We start from the raw sequence: 19,172 nt of genomic DNA, 5'->3' as shown, positions 1-19,172 counted from the left end.
TTTCAACCTCTGGGTAACGGGAGTAGTCATCCATGACTATCAGCATGTAGGATCCATCAGGGAGACTCCCAAAATCAGTGCTAGCTTGCTGCCACAAAATCGTGGAACCATCCTCTGTGAGTGACAGGTGCTGGTGGATCAGGCTGTCCTCTTGCTTGGCAGACTACACAGCTCTTAACCTCCTCCACTTGTTGGTCAAGGCCAGGGAACCATAGTTTTCGACTTCACGGTACCCTGGTGGGCACTGAGGGCAACGGCGTGGGACCTCAGGCTTTCTGGGAGGACGAGGCGGGGCCTCTCATAAGGCAACTATCTTCACTAACGGAGAGTTCATGCCGGGGCATGGTAGAATGCCTGGAGGGTAGACCTGACTTAATGGGTGCGGAAAGCCGCCAGGTGTTGTAACGGCTGCCAGTCACCTGACCGGATGTCCTCGACAGCCAGCTGCAAACAATCATCCAGGGAGGTGTCTCCTATCACTTCCGTGAGGGGTATGGGATGTGGCCTTGCGTGGTCTAGTATGAGTCTGACATATTCACCTGTGTCTTGTGCTTCTCGGATCTCGTGTGGCGTGGCCGGGCACGCGTGTCTTGACAGGAAGTCATCCCCGGTTGATACTGGACGGTGAAATCAAATTCTTGCAGTTGTGAAATCCATTCTACTATTCTCAGGGGTGGATTGGAGGACAATCCTTTGAAGTGTGGGAGGAACAGTTTATGGTCAGTAAGAACGGTGAAGGGTTTCCCATGCAAGTACAGATGGAAGTGACTGCACCGCCAGTGGATGGCGATGGCCTCTCTTTCGATCTGGGAGTCAGAGTCCTACTGGCATAGGCCACGGGTGCCCATTCACCGTAGTCCTGCGTCTGGGCTAGCGCAGCACCAAGTCCGATGGGGCTAGCATCAACGACAAGCTGAGACTCCCACTGCGGGTCAATGTATGCAAGCGTAGTGGTAGCTGAGAAAACTTCCTTGGTGTTCTGGAACCCGCGTTTCTGATCTTCTCCCCACTCCCAGGGGCTGTTGGTTTTGCTCAAGTCACACAAAGGGCCGGTAAGGTCAGACAGGTTCTGCATAAACCACCCACAGTAATTAACCATGCCTAAAAAACTCTGTACCCCGACACAGAGGTTAGAGCTGGAGCTTCTTGAATGTCTTTTACTCTGGCAGGGTCGGGCCAGTTGCCTTCTCTGAAAATCTGTATCCAAAAAAGCTGATGTCTCTCCTCCAGAATTCACATTTATCTTGGTGGAGCATTGACCCACATCCTCAGTTTGGCGAAGACCATTCGTAGACGAGCTAGATGGTCTTCCAAAGTCGGCGTGTGCACCAAAATATCGTCACTGACATTCAAGACCCCGGGTATACCTTGCAAGACTCCTCGGATGGTGTGTTGGAACACCTCTGCCGCGCTGGAAATACCAAAGTTCAAACGCATGTATCTCCAGAGGCTGGTATGAGTTGAGAAGGTGGTGATTGGCTGGGACTCGGGGTGCAATGGAAATCTGGTGGTAACTGGATCTGAGGTTCATTTCTGAAAACCATTTTGATCCAGACAACTTACTGATGATGTTGTCGATAGGCGGGTCAGATGTCTCTACCGTTTGATGGCTTGATTCGGTAGCTGCATATCTACGCAGATGCGCACCGCGTCAGGCTGCTTTGGTTTCTTGGTGACGACTATTAGTGTTTGGCCATGACACCTTTTTGATGACTCTGGCTTCTTCCAGGAGCTACAGTTCCCTTTCCACTTTCGGGCGGCGGTGGAAGGCGATCCTTCGGTGCCTTAGTGTGACTGGGGTGACGGACTTGTTGATGTGCAGTTGGAGCGGGGGACCCCGCAGGCACCATAAGCCCTCAAAAAGGATGGTGAACTCTTAAACAAGGTTCTCCAGGTCACTGGCATAAGCACGGAATGCAAACGGGACAAGGCTCAAGCTTTGCGCGGTCTAGAAGCCCAGTAGGTATCCGGATGCTTCCTACAACACATATATTTTAGTAACTGTGCTGGTGGACTTGTGGGTAATATTCGTCGTGAAAACGCCATTCATTTGTGGTTGGGCATTTCCAAAAGTGTGCACTTGTACCCTAGATGTCAGAAGTTTGGGGGGATCCGGTAGGTGCGTGTACTCTGCAGTGGCCATGAGGTTAACTGAGGCTCTGGTGTCGATCAGAGCTGATATGTGTTGTCCATGTACTATCACTTAGCACTTGGGTAGTTTCTGCTGATGAGTTCTGGAAGAACTCACTGTCTTAACCATGTGAACCACTTCCTGGTCATCGTCCATGTCACTGTCAGAAGATGAGGTAAGGGGAGCAGCAATGGCTCTTACTGGTCTCCTGGAGCTGGTTGGCACCGCCCGGAGTGTCAAGCGGCACAATTTTGAGAAATGGTTTGATTTTCCACATGCGCTGCATGTCTTTCCTTTTGCAGGGCATTCACCAGGATGTAGTAGCGGGCCTCCACACCACCCGCAGGAACAGTTCTTAGGCCTGGGCCGTTCAGTCTTGGGCTTGGTGGAATCCTTGAGTACAGTGTTGACTGGTTCAGATTTGACTACGTTGGGTGGTGCTTGCTCCATGTGCACTGCATGGGCTTTGGACAACTCTTTAGATGGCCCCAGCATAAGGATGTCCTTCATACTCATGTTGGGTTCCTTGAGGATGCGCTCACGTAGTTTCGAGGACGCACATCCTTGGATGAATTGGGCTCTTACTTCATCTTCTTTATTTGGCAGCGTGCAGGTGCTGGCCAGCTCTTTTAAACGGGTGTAGAAGACATACACTGACTCTTCTGGCTTCTGGTGTGCTTGTCGCTGCAGGAACCTCTCATCGTCGGGATTGGCATAAGGCTCGAAATATGCCGTAATGGCATTGTTCAGCATGGTGTACGTGCGTGGTGTTGCTTCAGCGAGAGTTTTGGATATTTTGTGGATGTCCGCACCACCCAGGTGTAGGAGTAATGGATGCTTCCTTTCATTAACCACACCAATGACTTTGAAGTAGGTCTCAAAGCATTCGACCCAGGCTTTCCAGTGGGCTGCCTGTGTGGGTGGAGCCCACGTTGTCGTGAAAGTTTCAATGGTGGCTATGATGGCAGGTGGGCAGGAGTTTGTGGACAGTTGGAGTCTGTTGGCCCTCTGGGCAGCCAGCATGCAAGAGGTGAAGGCTGGTGGTGCTATCCCTGAAGAGCAGCGAGGGGGATGGGGGGCAGCAGGCCTGGTGCTATGTAGCCAGGGACCATTGGGATATAAGTCTCTGTATCCCTCAGTAGCAGTTCACTTTGGTGAGATATTCACAACTTTATGTCCCCTTATGTGTCTGCACACTGTTTTCTCTCTTGCTTTCTTTTTCTTTTTTTTTTAGGGTCACCACCAGTTGAGGTGAATCTACTGATGTGAATAGTAATGCAGAGCCTCACCTGTACTGATGTGCTGGTCGAAATGGTGTGGCCGCATTGGACTCCACGAGGCCATCTTGCAGGAGGGCTCATCTCCGAGAGCCCGGACAGCAATATTGCAAGGTCCTGCAAGGCAGGGCGTGTTGGCAGAGGTGAGAGGCGAGGGGCGTGTTAGTGAATGCGCGGCCCCCCTTATCACTAGTGTAGATTTGGCCAAGAGAAAAGACACACAAGGCCATGGTGGTTTGAACTCTGCAGCAACACTTAGGGCCAGATGTAGCAAGCAGTTTTGCCCATTCTGTGTCTATGGGAAAATGTGCTTGTACATATGGCCCTTAATTTCTTGTTCACATTTGCCCGCAAAGACCCCGCCTGTTCCAGGTAGCTCTAATTTATCCCTGGTCCTGATGTAATCCCTGGCCGGCAGCATGGGGCGGGGGGAACAGGCATTTCACCTGTTAGTCTGCTGCACTTGGTGTCGCCCGCAAAGGAAGACACTACATCGCCAACTGCAGTTGTCTATGGTACGGTTTAAACAAGAACAAAAAATGCAAAGTCTGGGGCAGCTCTCAGGAGTGCTTTAAGCCTCTCCCAGCTTACAGCCAGTGGAAGACCAGTACAGTTTTGAAAGGCTTATTGGCAATGGTTTATTCCTTTGACCAAAATACAAAGTATGATCTGCAAAATCACATTTTATTTTATTTCGTTGTAAGCTTTCATTTGACACATGCACCTCCTCTATTTGGGGGGAACATATACTTGATAACACGGGTCAATCAGTCACTTGAAAATCATTCTTTGCTAGTAAGTTCAATAATTTTAAGATTCCTGTATAGCTGGCTGTACAGGTTAATACTGAAATTCAGTACACGTCCAGAAAAGAAGACCGCACTTTTCGCTATGAACCAAATGTTGTGCAGATACAAATTACACATCTACAAGGACTGGCATGTGTCCCATTGACAAAGAGTAGTACCTCTGCCCTATCAGTGACGTTTAAGAGAACGCTGTTCATTAACTGGGGTTGCTACAAACAGTTACAATTTGCATATTGCCGTCCTTCATTAGAGAAACCTTTGGACCCCCGTAAGTGAACACAGCAAGACTCAAATATCTTAAGAAATATATCAAAAGCAATGCAAACTCCTGATGTTGCATTTATCAAAGAGAGCCTTTGAACGCCTTGTGATGGAACAGACCTTCAGACTGACGTGACAATCTCAACAGCAGGACCTGAAAACATACCTTTCAGACTAAGGGATAAAATCTGAAAGAAATTACTGCACACCTTTTAAGTTTAATGTGCCCCCTTCTTTTCTTTCTTCCCCCCACAAATCTCTGTATTTTAGAGTTTTACAAAAACATAGCTTTGTCCATTAAAGAATGGCCCCATCCAACCCAACCTTTATTGTCAAGGTATTCACTTGTTTTCTTTTTATTTAGTAACTTCCACTACATACGAAGCAATGGTCCCCTATCTACAGGCCTTAAAACAAACCAGATTCACGGGGACGATGGTTATCCAAGACTGTGTCGAGGAATAGCAAACACTAGCAGTAATAAAGATTAGAATGTTGATTAAACAACAATGTTAAAGCCCTGCTGAACTGCTTAGGAAGAGTTTTCCATATTTCATGGGGACCCATGAGATATATATATCTATATATCCACTGGTAAAGTAACGTTATATTTAGGTAAATATGTCAGTTAAATATGGCGTTTTAAACGTACAAAACCACGGAAAGTCACCAGTTCTAGTTATCTTAAGTAACTATAACGCGTGTGCTTAGGTAATTATAACTTGCACCCCTTTTGGTTTACAGGTGATAAGAGCTACATCCAAGCAGTATCACTCTGTTAAAATCACTAGAACAAACCTAAAAGAACATGAAATGCGAGGACCATCTAAAAGTCGTGTTTCTTAAATAAAGAGTTCCATGGTTAGTTCAGTATACAATTCTGGCTTCATCTGCACCTCCCTACCAAAACGTACCTTGAATACAGCCTTCACCCAACAGTGAAATAGGAGCACTGCTCGTTCAGATATAGTGGTTAACGGTGGAGAACCTCTGAACTCAACGATCTAACTAGATCTTGTAAAATCTATATGAATTCATCATAATCTACTAACTACTGACCAGCTCTGAAATAAGAACCCCACCCTCTGGTGGTGATACCTGATCCTGCAGCAGCAGTTGAGACACTTCTTCAGCTGCATAAGTACACATTTGGAGGTCTAGAAGGCCCATGTGTTATCATACTCAAGTCAAAGTTAATTGTGGGCTGGTTATCTTATGAATCCAGTTTATAGGACTCATAACGGTCTCCCTTTATTTAGAAGAGTACTTCTTTCCGACAAAAAGGTGGCATACCTATACATAATCTGTATATACTACTGCCCTTAGTGAGATCATTGAATAGCTGAGTGCAAGCACTGACCCAGGTACCTTTTTTTGCAGAGCTTTTACTACATCCATAGTGAGGTTGAGCACTAAAAGCTAGAAAGGACTCCAATGAATACCAGTCTGACTCAGCTTCACAAACGGGACCGTCTTATCTAAGAGATTGTACAGAAAGACGCTTTCAGGGAAAGAAGCCCTGTATTTAGACACAAAAAAATCTTGGCAGCAAGATACTACACATCCCAATCCAACAAGTGTTTCCAGAAACAAACGAGGTATGGCCTAGCAGACCTAGACGTTCAATAGCTTGGGTTCAAAAAGAGCTAAAAGGCGATATTTCAATTGCATGTACATATTTGAGGCCACATACCTGTCTATTGTAGCACAGAAAATCAAATCACAAATATCGACAGGACTGAACAACGTCACCACAATGTCAACATCTAAAAGTATATATATATATATATATATATATATATATATATGCGCAAAACAACCAAACTCTGCCGATACAGGAGAAAAGCACACTGTAGAAAGCTGGCTCTTCATATGGCTTCATATGATATATCAAAATGAGATATATCATGCAAATTAATCTCATTTACTGGGGCCAGGGACTCCCATAAATACTGAATTTAGCATCAGTGAGGGTTTATTAATGACCGATGTTCAATAACAAACATTCCTATTTTCAGTGGAACCTTCATGTAGCTGTGGAACTCATATTGAACAGTGCCCAGCACATGAACCTAAAAGGGCTTCCCTGTTCACTCAGAATGTCCAAGAAGCGACAAAGACATAGGAGGGGCATATCTTCTCTTGCAGATATGCCCTCTTCCTCACATGTAATATAATTCCCCCTGCCTTAGGGCTGGTAAGGCCTGCTGAAGGGGTGACTTGCATATCTTGCATGCAGTGTTAGGGGGCAAGGCCCACAGGCTGTGTGCCATGTCGTGATTTCACTTTTAGCTTCACCAAGACACGTAGCCTGCAATGGCATTCTGCATGGACTAGGTGAGGGGTCCCTGAGGGTGGCACAGTACATGCTGTAGATCCTGGGGACCCTCTTTGGTAACCATGCCCTAAGTACCAGGGGTACCATTTACTAGGGACTTACAGGGGAGGCTAAAAGTATTCCCAACTGGGGAACACTTGCACAGTTTTAGGGAAAGAGATCTAGCACTGGGAACCAGCAGCAACCCATTGCACTTTCAGTCAAAATTGCATCATTAATTATTAGTCAAAAAGTGGGGGTGACCATGTCAAAAAGGCTCACTTTCCTAAAAAAGCTCACTCCAGTTGAGTGAATGTCAGCTTCCGTCTTTATTTGTGGCAAGCACACCTTATGCATTGGCAAACATTGTCTTGATCACGAGTAATCCCTTGTAAACGAAAACGGATATTTAAACAAAATGTGTAACAAAATAAGCAAAGGACTCTGGATATAATTTACATATAACATTAACACCATCTTGGAAGGCTTAGAGAGCAATAAGCTCCACCTGTAAATGCAATGCTTATAATAATAATTCTCTTTAGAGTTTATCCACCTTCCTGGCAGTGGCTCTCAGGGTTTTTGAGTTATAACCTCTTAAGAGGAACCAGTCCATCATGATTTATTTTTCCTCCTCGGATGCAGCATCACTGCTGCAGTTCTCCCTGGCCCTTAATAACTCCCCATAGGGAATACTGCAAATTAGATTCTTGCGATGGTTGCTTGTGGCATGTAGTACACTGTTACCAGCTGTTTCCTTTCGGAGCAGCTTGGTTTCCATACAGGAGTTGTTTAACACAATTTTCAAATCAAGAAATTCCAGGGTACTGTCATAAATGTTTCTGGTGAAGCTAAGCTGAAGGGATGTAAAAGTATAGTCAATGATTATTATGTTTGTTAGTCTGGAACATATTATGTGTTCTATTTAATGTTGAAATATTAGAATCAAGTCCACTTTATTGTGCTGCCATTTTATCATGAGAAGGTACTCTTTGTTTGTTTGTTCTAATTTTATTTATGGTCAACACTTAACCCTAATTATTAACAATTTAGAATTTGGTTGACACATTTACATTATATTTGAAAACCTGGTAATCTATTTCGTTTCTTGAATAGCATTAGAACATTAGAAGCATTTGCCCACAAGGGCATTATTCACTGGGGTACCATGATGAGCTTCCTTAAGATTTTTTTTCAACTTTTTTTGCTGCTTTAATTTATGTGAATTTGTGTGTGGCACATGGCATCAATTGTTATATTACACAGCAATGCATTATTGTAGTTACAAGAATGTGTTAGTCTGCTTTATATTTATTATACGAATGGCATTTATGGGTAGAATGTATTGCTTTCTAAGCCTTCCATGATGGTACTGATGTTATATATAAGTTATATACGCAGTCCTTTGTTTATTTTGTTACACATTTTGTTTAAATGTCCATTTTCACTTACAAGGGATTACTCATGATCAAGACTACATTTGTTGTTGAACTGCGGTGAGTGCACTTGCCACAAATAAAGAAGGACACTGAAATTCAATTAACTGGAGTGCACATGCTTTTCTCCTGTATCAGTGTAGTTTGGTTGTTTCTCATATATCGGATTCCCATACCCGAACATGCGCCGCAATTTTGCAGAGAGGTTCCCGTGGGATAAGTGTAGCTTTGACACACACACACACACACACACACACACACACACACATATATATATATATAACTCGCATCCCCGCCATGCATAGTTTTATCATAAATAATTTGATTGCAACTGTTGCAATGATATTATCAATGATGTCATAAAAGATGTCAGGACTGAAGTAATATGTGGGGTAATTAGTGCATTAAAAAGGCACGACTTACAGTTACCTTAGGGCACGACTTATAGTTACTTAAAATAACTCTATAACTGCTGAATTTCTATGGTATTGTGTGTTTAACATCTGAACCTAACTAGAAGGTCTCTGTAACCTTTGTTTTTTGTGAATTTCTAAGGTTTTTTTACATTTTATTTTCCCACTATAACGTCCCTGTAACCTTTGCTTTTTTCAGTGAGTTTTTACGTTTTTTAACATAAGCTAATATTCAATTACTATACATCATTCCAACCGCCCTGCAGCCAACCCCCTCTTTGCAGCAAAACCCACACTGTGCTGTAGGTCTGGGAGTGGCTGTGTGAGGGACTGTAGGGGTCTATGACTGGGTGTGATAGTGGTTTGGCAGATCTGTGAAAGGGTGTGAGACTGCGCATATGAGTGGCTTTGTGGGTGTGTCAGTGGCTGTCAGGGTGTGTGAGTGGGTACGTGGGTGGCTGTGTGAGTCTGTGAGAGGGTGTATTATAATTGTTTTTGTTAATTGCAGCCTGTAGCTGCAAATCCGTCTTGGATTCACATGGGGCTGCGCTGAGCGCAGAGGAGGATCCACAAATCCTTACCCCCACAAAACAAATGCATTTGGGCTATTTCTTGCTAAAGAGGGTCCCTCACAGACCCCTCCATCAGTCCTATGGGGTCTGGATACCTATATCCTTACACCTTATATCTTATTTTCTGTGTATTCCCCCGACCCAAGTCGATAGAGAAAATGGCAGCCGCATGGTGGACCTGCAATTCTAGATATGCAGAAATCTTTTTTCTTAAATAACTCCAAAACTACTGAACAGATTTACACCACATTACAAAATAAAAGTACTCTTTCGGGACCAAGATCTAGCTTTCTCCCAAATTTGGTGTAATTCCATCCAGCGGTTCAGGCTGTAGTCATGTCTAAAATCAAATCCATATTGGAAATTGCATGGGGAAAACGTGTTTTGGGACCCCCTTTTTCACAGCCCAGGCTTGAGGAATCACCCCAAAACTTTCCAGGCAGCAGCTGAAGTGAGTGGCAAACTAGTTTTGAAAATTTGTGAAGATTTGTCAAATGGCACTAAAGTTATAGGCAAAACAAAAAATGCTTTTCCTATTGTAAGTAGATCCTAACCAAAACTACCTACTGGCTATTACAAGTAGGTGATATATATCACCAAGATACGCTTATGTGGAGTTAGGTACAGAAAATGTATAGAAACTCATCTTTCAATAATTTCTCTCTTGATATTGTTGTAATAATACTCTGTCCCATCGATGTTTTTTTATTTAAGTTTTCTTAAAAAGATCCACTAAATCGGGCAGGAAAACAGTGAAGAATTTACAATAAATTGAGAATGCTAGTAGAATTCGATTATGACAAACATGAGGACGTATAACTGGTCTGTCCATGTGATAAGATAATAATAAACACAGGAACCTTACTTTTTAATATAGCATTTAAAAAAGGTTTTGCAAAGGTACTATGAGTTCCATTGGGGTAATCTTTTAAGAGAACTTGTCCCAAGCAGCAAACATTAGTGCGCGTGGTAGAAGGTTCAAATATAAACATGCATTCATTGTCTGCTATACTCCTGACTTTAATAAAAACGTAAAATCTAACCAAGCACGATGTCAAACATTTTCTTAACTAAAACTTTATTGTAAAAAAAGTCTCTTACTTACTGTTCGTCTTCACGTGTATGGTGTAGGAGGAAGACGGGTCTGTTGGTTGCACTTGAAAGCATGCATCAGCATCATACTGATTTAAGTTTATAATCCTCTCTTTACTTTCTCCCCACTGCCAAAGGTTCTGCAGTGCACATTTTAATAAAACTGAGAGATTGTTTGGGTTCTGACAATTCACTTCATCTGATGTGTATGCAACCTTTAAGGTGCCTGTGCTGCTAATTGTAACCTAAGCGGGAGAAAAACAAGTTATCTTTTTAGATTGAAGCAGAAGACATTCTCTAGTAAATGGCGCCATTTTACGTTAGCCTAGGCTGTTAAATCAGTGTCGGCGAATCTTATCAGTCATTACATTTTATTAAAATATATATTACTGACAAGGTTGATATCTACCTGAAGAGTTGACCAGATGTCCGTCGGATGCATGTCTTCTTTTGGCACATGGCAGAAACAGTTACTGTTTGTGCTGACAATAGTTGCGCTGTCACGAAAAGGTGTGCACCCTTTAACTGAAGAAAGATAAAACAGCCTTTAGATGGTAGGAAACTGTAGATCGGAGTATTTTTAGATCAGTTGGCAGCAATCAATCATTTGTGTATCTGTTTTGCTCAGTGTACGCGCGGGGGCATCTAAATAATTTCTCAATGATGAGAAAGCGTCTTAACTGGGCCCCCACAAGAAACTTTTGCTCGCTCTGGCACCAAAACCTGACTGTCACGGAGTATCTCCCCGCAAGAAACGAAGGGCATGGGGGCACTGACTTGTCAATGGTAGGATTAGACATTTTCACACTTTGCACTGTAGTAGTGCAAATATAACAACCTTCCCTCCTACGTCGGTTTGTAGGGTTTGCCGAGGTTACTAAATTTAGAATCATACTTTTACCAGTAGTTTTTGTGTACTTCTTTTTTTGAAAAACGTTTCAAATTCTGTAAAGCTTACAAACATGGCCACTTTCGTAGCTTTTAGATTGAAGAAGCTGTTGCAACGTCGTATTTGACTTTTTATTCAATACTATAACCTCTAGGGGCTAAAATTGCCATCTCCATCTAGTGCACAGAAAAGAGAGAGGGCAGTTTAGATTTACTTCAGCGCCGTTATCATCGAGGAAGGGAGGCTGGATATCAGCCTAAAACCCACCGTAAACATTGGTTATGCAAACACCAGATTAGAGAAAATTAATTTGACAGCAAAATAAACTCTCAAAAGTGCTGACAACAGGTGCAATATCACAGAGAAAGGATAAAAAAAACCATGTAGGTGATCTCAAACCATTCTGGGTCTTTTTCAAGTGAATCTTTTTAAGGTCAAGCCCCTAATGTTTATTCATATCGCACTGCTATCTTCAAAATCATTCGGGGTGAGGGTAGAGGGAGCACGGAGTAGTGGGTGGGAGGTGTAGCAGGTCTCCTATAAGGGTGAATAAAATGGATTTTTTTAACCCAGTGCCTGTAGGAATCTCGAGCAGGGAGTCATAGACAGAAAGACCTGTATCCATGAACTTCAAGCCCTGCCACCCTAGTCGGGCTAAAGGGACAGTTGCTAACACTGATGTTGGTGGGGTGCACCAGAGATAGGACCAATTTTCCATCTGAGTCTCTCACAGTGCAGGGAGACCAATACTCAACAAAGTTTGCCACACCTTTTTAGAAATTTGTTATGTGAGTTTTTTCCTGAGTGGGAAAAATACCAGGCAAGTCAGAAATCACGAAGTGATGGCAGAGAGTACAGTGGAAGCATGTCAAAGGTATACGACTCAACAGCTTTCCGATCCAAGTCTTCTCACCTGTTCCTCCATTCTTCATTCATTCGACCCTCTTCCCTTTGTCACCTTAGTTCCAGTATCGTGTATTACAGACTTTAGTACTTACATAGACTGCACACTCAAGCGCACATGTTTAAGCAATCTGCCCTTGACCTAGAACTACATAATGTTGTTTCTTTCTACAGTTTTGTATTCTCAGACAGTAAGGTATCTCAAAAAGCCTTTTCCCATTATATTCCTAAAACCCCACATGAAACAGTGACCATGACTTAAAACTGTCAATTCTTTACTCTCTTTTCTTCCAAGTGACCCTTTCCTTACCTTCCGTCTCCTGGATGCGCCTCTCTCAGTATTCTATTCCAAATCATATGCCAGCCTGCCATCATTTTCTAGTTTCTAACCTATTTTACTTTAAACAATATCCTTGCAATCTAACAACCTTGATCACTGCTAGTCTATGTATTCAACCCACCAACCATTTGAATGAACTCACATTGCTCCCACTACTGATCACCCCCAACTCATATTGATCTATCACCAAGAAACTGAAGTAAACTCACTGAATGATTTAACTCGAGAGGAGATTATGATTTATTACAATAACCAACGACCACTGATTAACCACTAACCTTGAGTACCGGAGTAGAGTGCTACTTAACATTAAGCGTCTCAACACTTCGTCAGGTGTAGTAAGCACTGTATAAATGCTATTATAATACAATGCAAAGAAACTTTATATTAAATTAGAATTTTAGGTTGTGTTAATTTGCCTTAACTGCACACAGTTTTGGGACAATTGCCAATTATCAATGGAGAGCCATGAAATACTGCACAAAAGAAGGCAAAAGATTAGTTTTCTTAGCTACACTCAAGATACAGAACGTGGGCAATAAGCAAACAAACTTAGCATAGGCAAGGTCCTTGTGGGCCTAAGTTGGCTGAACGGAGATATCTAATTGGCACACAATGGTCAATCCTCTGCGAGAGGTCAGCAAGGGGTGTCACCAGAGAGACCTCCAAACAATACTAACACTGCTAAAGTGTACTCTAGTAAGGGACATTTACCAGTGATTTGATTTCAGTCTATCAGTTCAATTAGTGGTGCATAAATAAGAGGCCAACAATTATATCTTGCTTTTCTTTGGGGTTCAACAGTAAGGACAATCCCATGACAAAGTACATGGTCTTGGAATCCAGGTTTGGAGGATGTCCAACAGTGCAAGTTGATTTTAACCCCCTATAATAGCCTTTGCTTTAAGGGGCTTTAGTGGCTTAAATGATGAGAAGGGTCTCCAAACTGAAATAAAGTAATAACTGAAAAAGCCTTAATAAATAATAATGATTCGTGTAGCTAGTAAAGAGAACCAGTGAACATATGTGTTGAAGCATTAAATCATAGTGTACATTTACAGTAAGGCACTTCAAACTGTGGGCATTATGATAGAGGCTTTACATGAATACATTACACATGTCTGATACCTTTAATTCTGCACCTAGTTACAAAAGGCTTACATCCCCTGTTCATCTGGAGAAAGCTGTGAGGCATTAAGCTCAACTATAATTTCCCTTTCTAAAATGTGCTGACCAAGATTAGGATGAATGTTACATGGGGTACAATTCACCTTAAACTGTCAACCAAGAGTGCTTGAATTAGTCACTGAGGAAAGGAAGATGTTGTGCTCATCTTGAATGTATGAACAATAGCGCTATTACACGGGCTGCTTTGGGGAAGTCCATGTCCCTCAGAAACACATACACATGTATTCAGTCTCAGTCTCAGTCTCAGTCTCAGTCTCAGTCTCAGTCTCAGTCTCAGTCTCAGTCTCAGTCTCAGTCTCAGTCTCAGTCTCAGTCTCAGTCTCTCTCTCTCTCTCTCTCTCTCTCTCTCTCTCTCTCTCTCTCTCTCTCTCTCTCTCTCTCTCTCTCTCTCTCTCTCTCTCTCTCTCTCTCTCTCTCTCTCTCTCTCTCTCTCTCTCTCTCTCTCTCTCTCTCTCTCTCTCTCTCTCTCTCTCTCTCTCTCTCTCCCTCTCTCTCTCCCTCTCCCTCTCTCTCTCTCTCTCTCTCTCTCCCACAAAATGTCCTGGAAATCTTTGTTTTTAGGGTCTCCAAACAGAACCTGGACCCAAGGTTAACTGCAGTGATGCCATAATTATGGCATTAGCAACAACAAGCAACTGTGACAGTGAAATGTGCAGACTTCATGGACACTTAAGAAACTCACTTTAGGAACCAACAGAATCAAGCAATCACTGGAGAGCCACTCAGGAGCACTGTGCTTTTGAAATTGAACTATGATGCCAGGGCCCGCTATTCTGTCATCGCAGTCAAAGGATGAGCATCTAACAGGTGGTTTATTACACACACTTGCTCTGGTAGCAATAGGCACTTCTCTTGTGTAGGCATGGGTGACAAATGCTGAATGATAACAAAGCTGCATATTGTTCGGCACTAGTGAAACACAAAGGAGCATGCGTTGATTATTTTCCAGGCCTCAGAAACTAGCCTCTTTGAGGAAATTTAAACTAAAACTGACTTTGCGTCTGCAGTTGGCCAACTGTAACTATTCCAAAGTTGTTTGCAACCCCACCAACTGAGTGACAGAACGATACATACAAAATTGAGAAGGGTTCAATCATGGTTTCGTTAGCAGTGTTTATTTAGTTATAAAGCATATTTTCAATGGCTGCTTGTTATTTATAAAAAGAAATAAACAAAATCTGCCAACCTATCTCCAATACTGGTGGCAGCATGCACAATATGAACAAAGACAGTTCCCTAATTATTTAAATTTCCTTATAGTTTAACTACTTCCGCCGCTCTCCACCCTTGTCCTTCATCCTTAAATCAAATCAAATCAAATCATTACCATTTATAAAGCGCGCTACTCACCCGTGCGGGTCTCAAGGCACTAGGGGGAGGGGGTTACTGCTGCTCGAAGAGCCAGGTCTTGAGGAGTCTCCGGAATGCGGGGTGGTCCTGGGTGGTCCTGAGGATGGTGGGGAGGGTGTTCCAAGTCTTGGCCGCCAGGTAGGAGAAGGACCTCCCACCTGCTGTGGAGCGGCGGATGCGAGGGACGGCGGCAAGAGCGAGGCTGGTGGAGCGGAGAAGACGGGTGGGAGCGTAGAAGCTGAGGCGACGGTTGAGGTATTCTGGTCCCTTGTTGTGGAGGGCTTTGTGTGCGTGGGTGAGGAGACGGAAGGTGATCCTTTTGCTGACGGGAAGCCAGTGCAGGTGTCTCAGGTGGGCGGAGATGTGGCTGTTGCAGGGTATGTAGAGGATGAGGCGGGCGGAGGCGTTTTGAATTCGTTGCAGACGTTTCTGGAGTTTTGCGGTGGTCCCAGCGTTAAGGGTGTTGCCGTAGTCCAGGCGGCTCGTGACGAGGGCGTGGGTCACGGTCTTTCTGGTGTCGGCGGGGATCCAGCGGAAGATCTTCCAGAGCATGCGGAGGGTGAGGAAGCAGGAGGATGATACGGCGTTGACTTGTTTGGTCATGGTGAGAAGTGGGTCCAAGATGAAGCCGAGGTTGCGTGCTTGGTCTGAGGGGGTCGATGTGGTGCCAAGGGCCGTGGGCCACCAGGAGTCGTCCCAGGCGGTTGGGGTGTTACCGAGGATGAGGACTTCCGTTTTGTCAGAGTTCAGTTTCAGATGGCTGAGTTTCATCCAATCTGCGACGTCCTTCATTCCATCTTGCTTGTTGGACGCCGCAAATGATCTCGGTGGGGTCTGAGCGAAAAGGTCGGAGGTAGACTCTTTGAGAGCGGTTGGAGAGGAAGGAGGCGATCCAGTCCAGGGCCTGGCCTTGGATCCCGGTGGAGCGGAGGCGGGTTATTAGGGTGCGGTGACAGACAGTGTCGAAGGCAGCCGAGATGTCGAGGAGGATGAGGGCGACTGTTTCTCCGTTGTCCATCAGGGTTCTGATGTCGTCTGTGACTGAGATGAGGGCGGTTTCAGTGCTGTGGTTGGCTCGGAATCCGGATTGAGAGGGGTCGAGAAGGTTGTTGTCTTCAAGGAAGTTGGTAAGCTGCTTGTTGACTGTCTTCTCTATGACTTTGGCAGGGAAGGGGAGGAGCGAGATGGGGCGGAAGTTCTTCAGGTCGCTAGGGTCAGCCGTAGGTTTCTTCAGTAGGGCATTGACTTCAGCGTGTTTCCAGCTTTCGGGGAAGGTAGCAGACGAAAACGAGGAGTTGATGATGGTCTGGAGGTGCGGGCGATGATGTCGTCGGCTTTATTGAAGATGAAGTGTGGGCAGGGGTCCGAGGGGGCACCGGAGTGGATTGAGTTCATGGTGGTTTTGGTCTCTTCTGTGTTGATGTGGGTCCAGGCGTTGAGGGTGATGGCTGGGGGTGTGGGTTCAGTGGTGGTCGGCTGGGTCTGGTGTCCGAAGCTGTTGTGTAGGTCGGTAATCTTACGATGGAAGAAGGTGGCGAGGGAGTTGCACAGGTCTTGTGAGGGCGTGATGGCGTTGGCGTTGGAGAGCTCTTTTACGATGTTGAAGAGTTCTCTGCTGTTGTGGCTGTTTTTGTCCAGTCTGTCTGTGAAGAAATTCCTTTTGGCTGCGCGGATCAGGTGGTGGTGTTCGCGGGTAGCGTTCTTGAGGGCAGTCATGTTGTCTGCGGTGTGGTCCTTCCGCCAGGCTTTCTCGAGGCTGCGACAATTTTTCTTTGATTCCTTAAGGGTGTTAGAGAACCAGAGAGAGGTTTTTTGGTGTTGGATTGTCTTGGAAGGTGTCTGAGGGGAGCGAGGTTGTCTGCGCAGTTGGTGATCCAGTTTGTGAGGCTGAGGGCTGCGTCGTTGGGGTCGGAGGAGAAGGTGGGTTGGTTGTCGATGAGCGTGGAGAAAAGCTGTTCTTCAGGGATTTTGTTCCACTGTCGAGGAGGGATGGGTTGAGTGCGGATGGTGGCGAGTCTCGCGTCGGAAGGTGAAGTGGACACAACTGTGGTCTGTCCAGTGTAGAGCGGAGGCGTGGCTGAAGGAAACGTGTTTGCTGGTGGAGAAGATGGGGTCGAGCGTGTGTCCGGCGATGTGGTTGGGGGTGTTCACCAGTTGCTTGAGGCCGAGGTTGTCGAGCAGGGCGGTGGTGTTGGGGTCGTTGTTCTGTTCCAGATGGAAGTTGAGGTCGCCGAGGAGGAAGTAGTCTGGCGAGGCGAGGGCGTGCGGGGAGATGAAGTCGGTGATGGAGTCGCTGAAGAGGGCGCTCGGTCCGGGGGGGACGGTAGATCAGGGATCCTCTGAGGGTGGTCCTGGGGTCTGTGCGGATCTGGAAATGAAGGTGTTCAGCGGCGAGGGGGGTGTCTTCGGTGGAGGTGGTGACGCTGATGGAGTCTTTGAAGACGATGGCGATTCCTCCTCCTACTTGGTTGGTGTGGTCTTTCCTGGAAATCGTGTAGCCTTCGGGGATGGCTATGGTGATGTCGGGGGCCGAAGAGGCGTTCATCCAGGTCTCTGTGATGAAGGCGACGTCTGGTGCGGTGGAGTCCAGGAGGTCCCAGAGTTCAACAACGTGCTTGTGGACGGATCGAGCGTTGATCAGGATGCATTTGGGGTGGTTGATGGCGCGTGGGCTGGTGGTCGTGGTTGTTTCGTGGTGGAAGGTAAGTTTGCAGGTGTGGCATGCGAAGGGACCGTGGGTACGTTTCGGGTTAGCTTGGAAGCAGGTGCTGGAGCGCCCTGGGTTCAGGGCGTGGAGGGTGATGGGGTCGTAGCGGTGCAGCGGGATTTGGGAGTGCAGAGGGCCAGGGGTCGTGGCGCTGGGCGCGGGCCAGGCGCAGACGGGCGCAGACGGGCTTGCCTATGGCGCGCCCCGCTGCGCAGTCGCACAGCGGCCGCCATAAGAGGGAGGAGGGGGGGAGCGGTCAGCTGGGGGCGGAAGTGGGGTGACGAATGGGAGCTGGGGGGGCGGGGGGCGTGCAGGAGGTGGCGGCGGGAAAGCGGAGGGAGGGGGGACAGGTAGAGGGGAGAAAAGATGGGGGAGGGGGGGTTAAGGGTGGCGGAGAGTTTAGGAAGAAAGTTAGGAGGAAAGTTAGGAAGATAGGGGAGGGGGGTTATGGAGGTGGAGGTGAGTGAGGGTGAGAGATAGGAGAGTGAAAGGATAGGAGGATAGGAGGTTACAGAGGAGGTGGCGAGTGAGGGGGAAAGATAGAGAGATAGGTAGATAGGGGCGTTACAGAGGGGGTGGCGAGTGAGGGAGGTTAGAGAGACGAGACAGGAGCAGGAGGGCAGACGCGGGAAGAACCAAGAAGAAGGTAAAAGAAGAAGAGGAGCAGAAGAGGGAAGAGCAGAAGACAGAAGAACACAGAAGAAGGTAAAAAAGAAGAGGAGCTGAAGATCAGAAGACAGAAGAACCCAGAAGAAGGTGAAGAGGAGCGGAAGAGCAGAAGAGAGAAGAACCCAGAAGAAGGTAAAGAAGAAGAGGAGCGGAAGAGCAGAAGAGAGAAGAACACAGAAGAAGGTAAAGAAGAAGACGAGCGGAAGATTAGAAAAGAGAAGAACACAGAAGAAGGTAAAGAGGAAGAGGAGCGGAAGAGCAGAAGAGAGAAGAACACAGAAGAAGGTAAAGAAGAAGAGGAGCGGAAGAGCAGAAGAGAGAAGAACACAGAAGAAGGTAAAGAAGAAGAGGAGCGGAAGAGCAGAAGACAGAAGAACACAGAAGAAGGTAAAGAGGAAGAGGAGCGGAAGAGCAGAAGAGAGAAGAACACAGAAGAAGTTAAAGAAGAAGAGGAGCGACGAGCAGCAGAGGGAAGAGCCAAGAAGAGGGACACAGAAGAAGAGAGCACACGCAGGTCGCGGTGCAAAGGAGAGAGAAAGAAGCACACAGAAGAAGAACACAGATGAAGACAGAAGACGGGGAGCAGGAAAGAAAGAAGAGTACAGATAAAGAATACAGAAGAAGAGCACAGAGGAAGAACAGAGATGAAGAAAAGAAGCAGGAGAGGAGGTGAGTAGCGCGGGGCAGGGCGAGGGGCTGGGCGGTGGGGGGGGGGTACTTACTGTGAATTCGCTGGGCTTTCTAGGAGGTCTCAGGAGCCTGGGCTGGTGGAGCTGCAGGGGGAGCGACCTACCCTTGGGTCAAGGGTCGCTAGCTCT

At 45.9% G+C, this 19,172-nt stretch overlaps 1 protein-coding gene across 4 annotated transcripts in view; it reads right to left on the bottom strand.

Annotated features, from left to right (window-relative positions):
- The window catches only part of NEMP2 (nuclear envelope integral membrane protein 2), a 235,885-nt gene that overhangs the window by 78,711 nt on the left and 138,002 nt on the right, over positions 1–19,172 (bottom strand). For all 4 annotated transcript variants that reach the window (XM_069225893.1, XM_069225891.1, XM_069225894.1 and 1 more), the window contains 2 exons: positions 10,718–10,833; positions 10,322–10,553 (listed from right to left, as the gene is read on the bottom strand). In XM_069225893.1, the coding sequence (XP_069081994.1) occupies positions 10,322–10,553; positions 10,718–10,750 (265 nt within the window). In that variant the 5' untranslated portion in view covers positions 10,751–10,833. The remainder of the gene's footprint in view (positions 1–10,321; positions 10,554–10,717; positions 10,834–19,172) is intronic.

This window comes from Pleurodeles waltl, chromosome 3_1 (genome assembly GCF_031143425.1).
Source record: "Pleurodeles waltl isolate 20211129_DDA chromosome 3_1, aPleWal1.hap1.20221129, whole genome shotgun sequence".
Lineage (NCBI taxonomy): Eukaryota > Metazoa > Chordata > Amphibia > Caudata > Salamandridae > Pleurodeles > Pleurodeles waltl.
The sequence above is the reverse complement of the archived record's forward strand: the minus strand, read 5'-3'. Positions and strand labels throughout refer to the sequence as shown.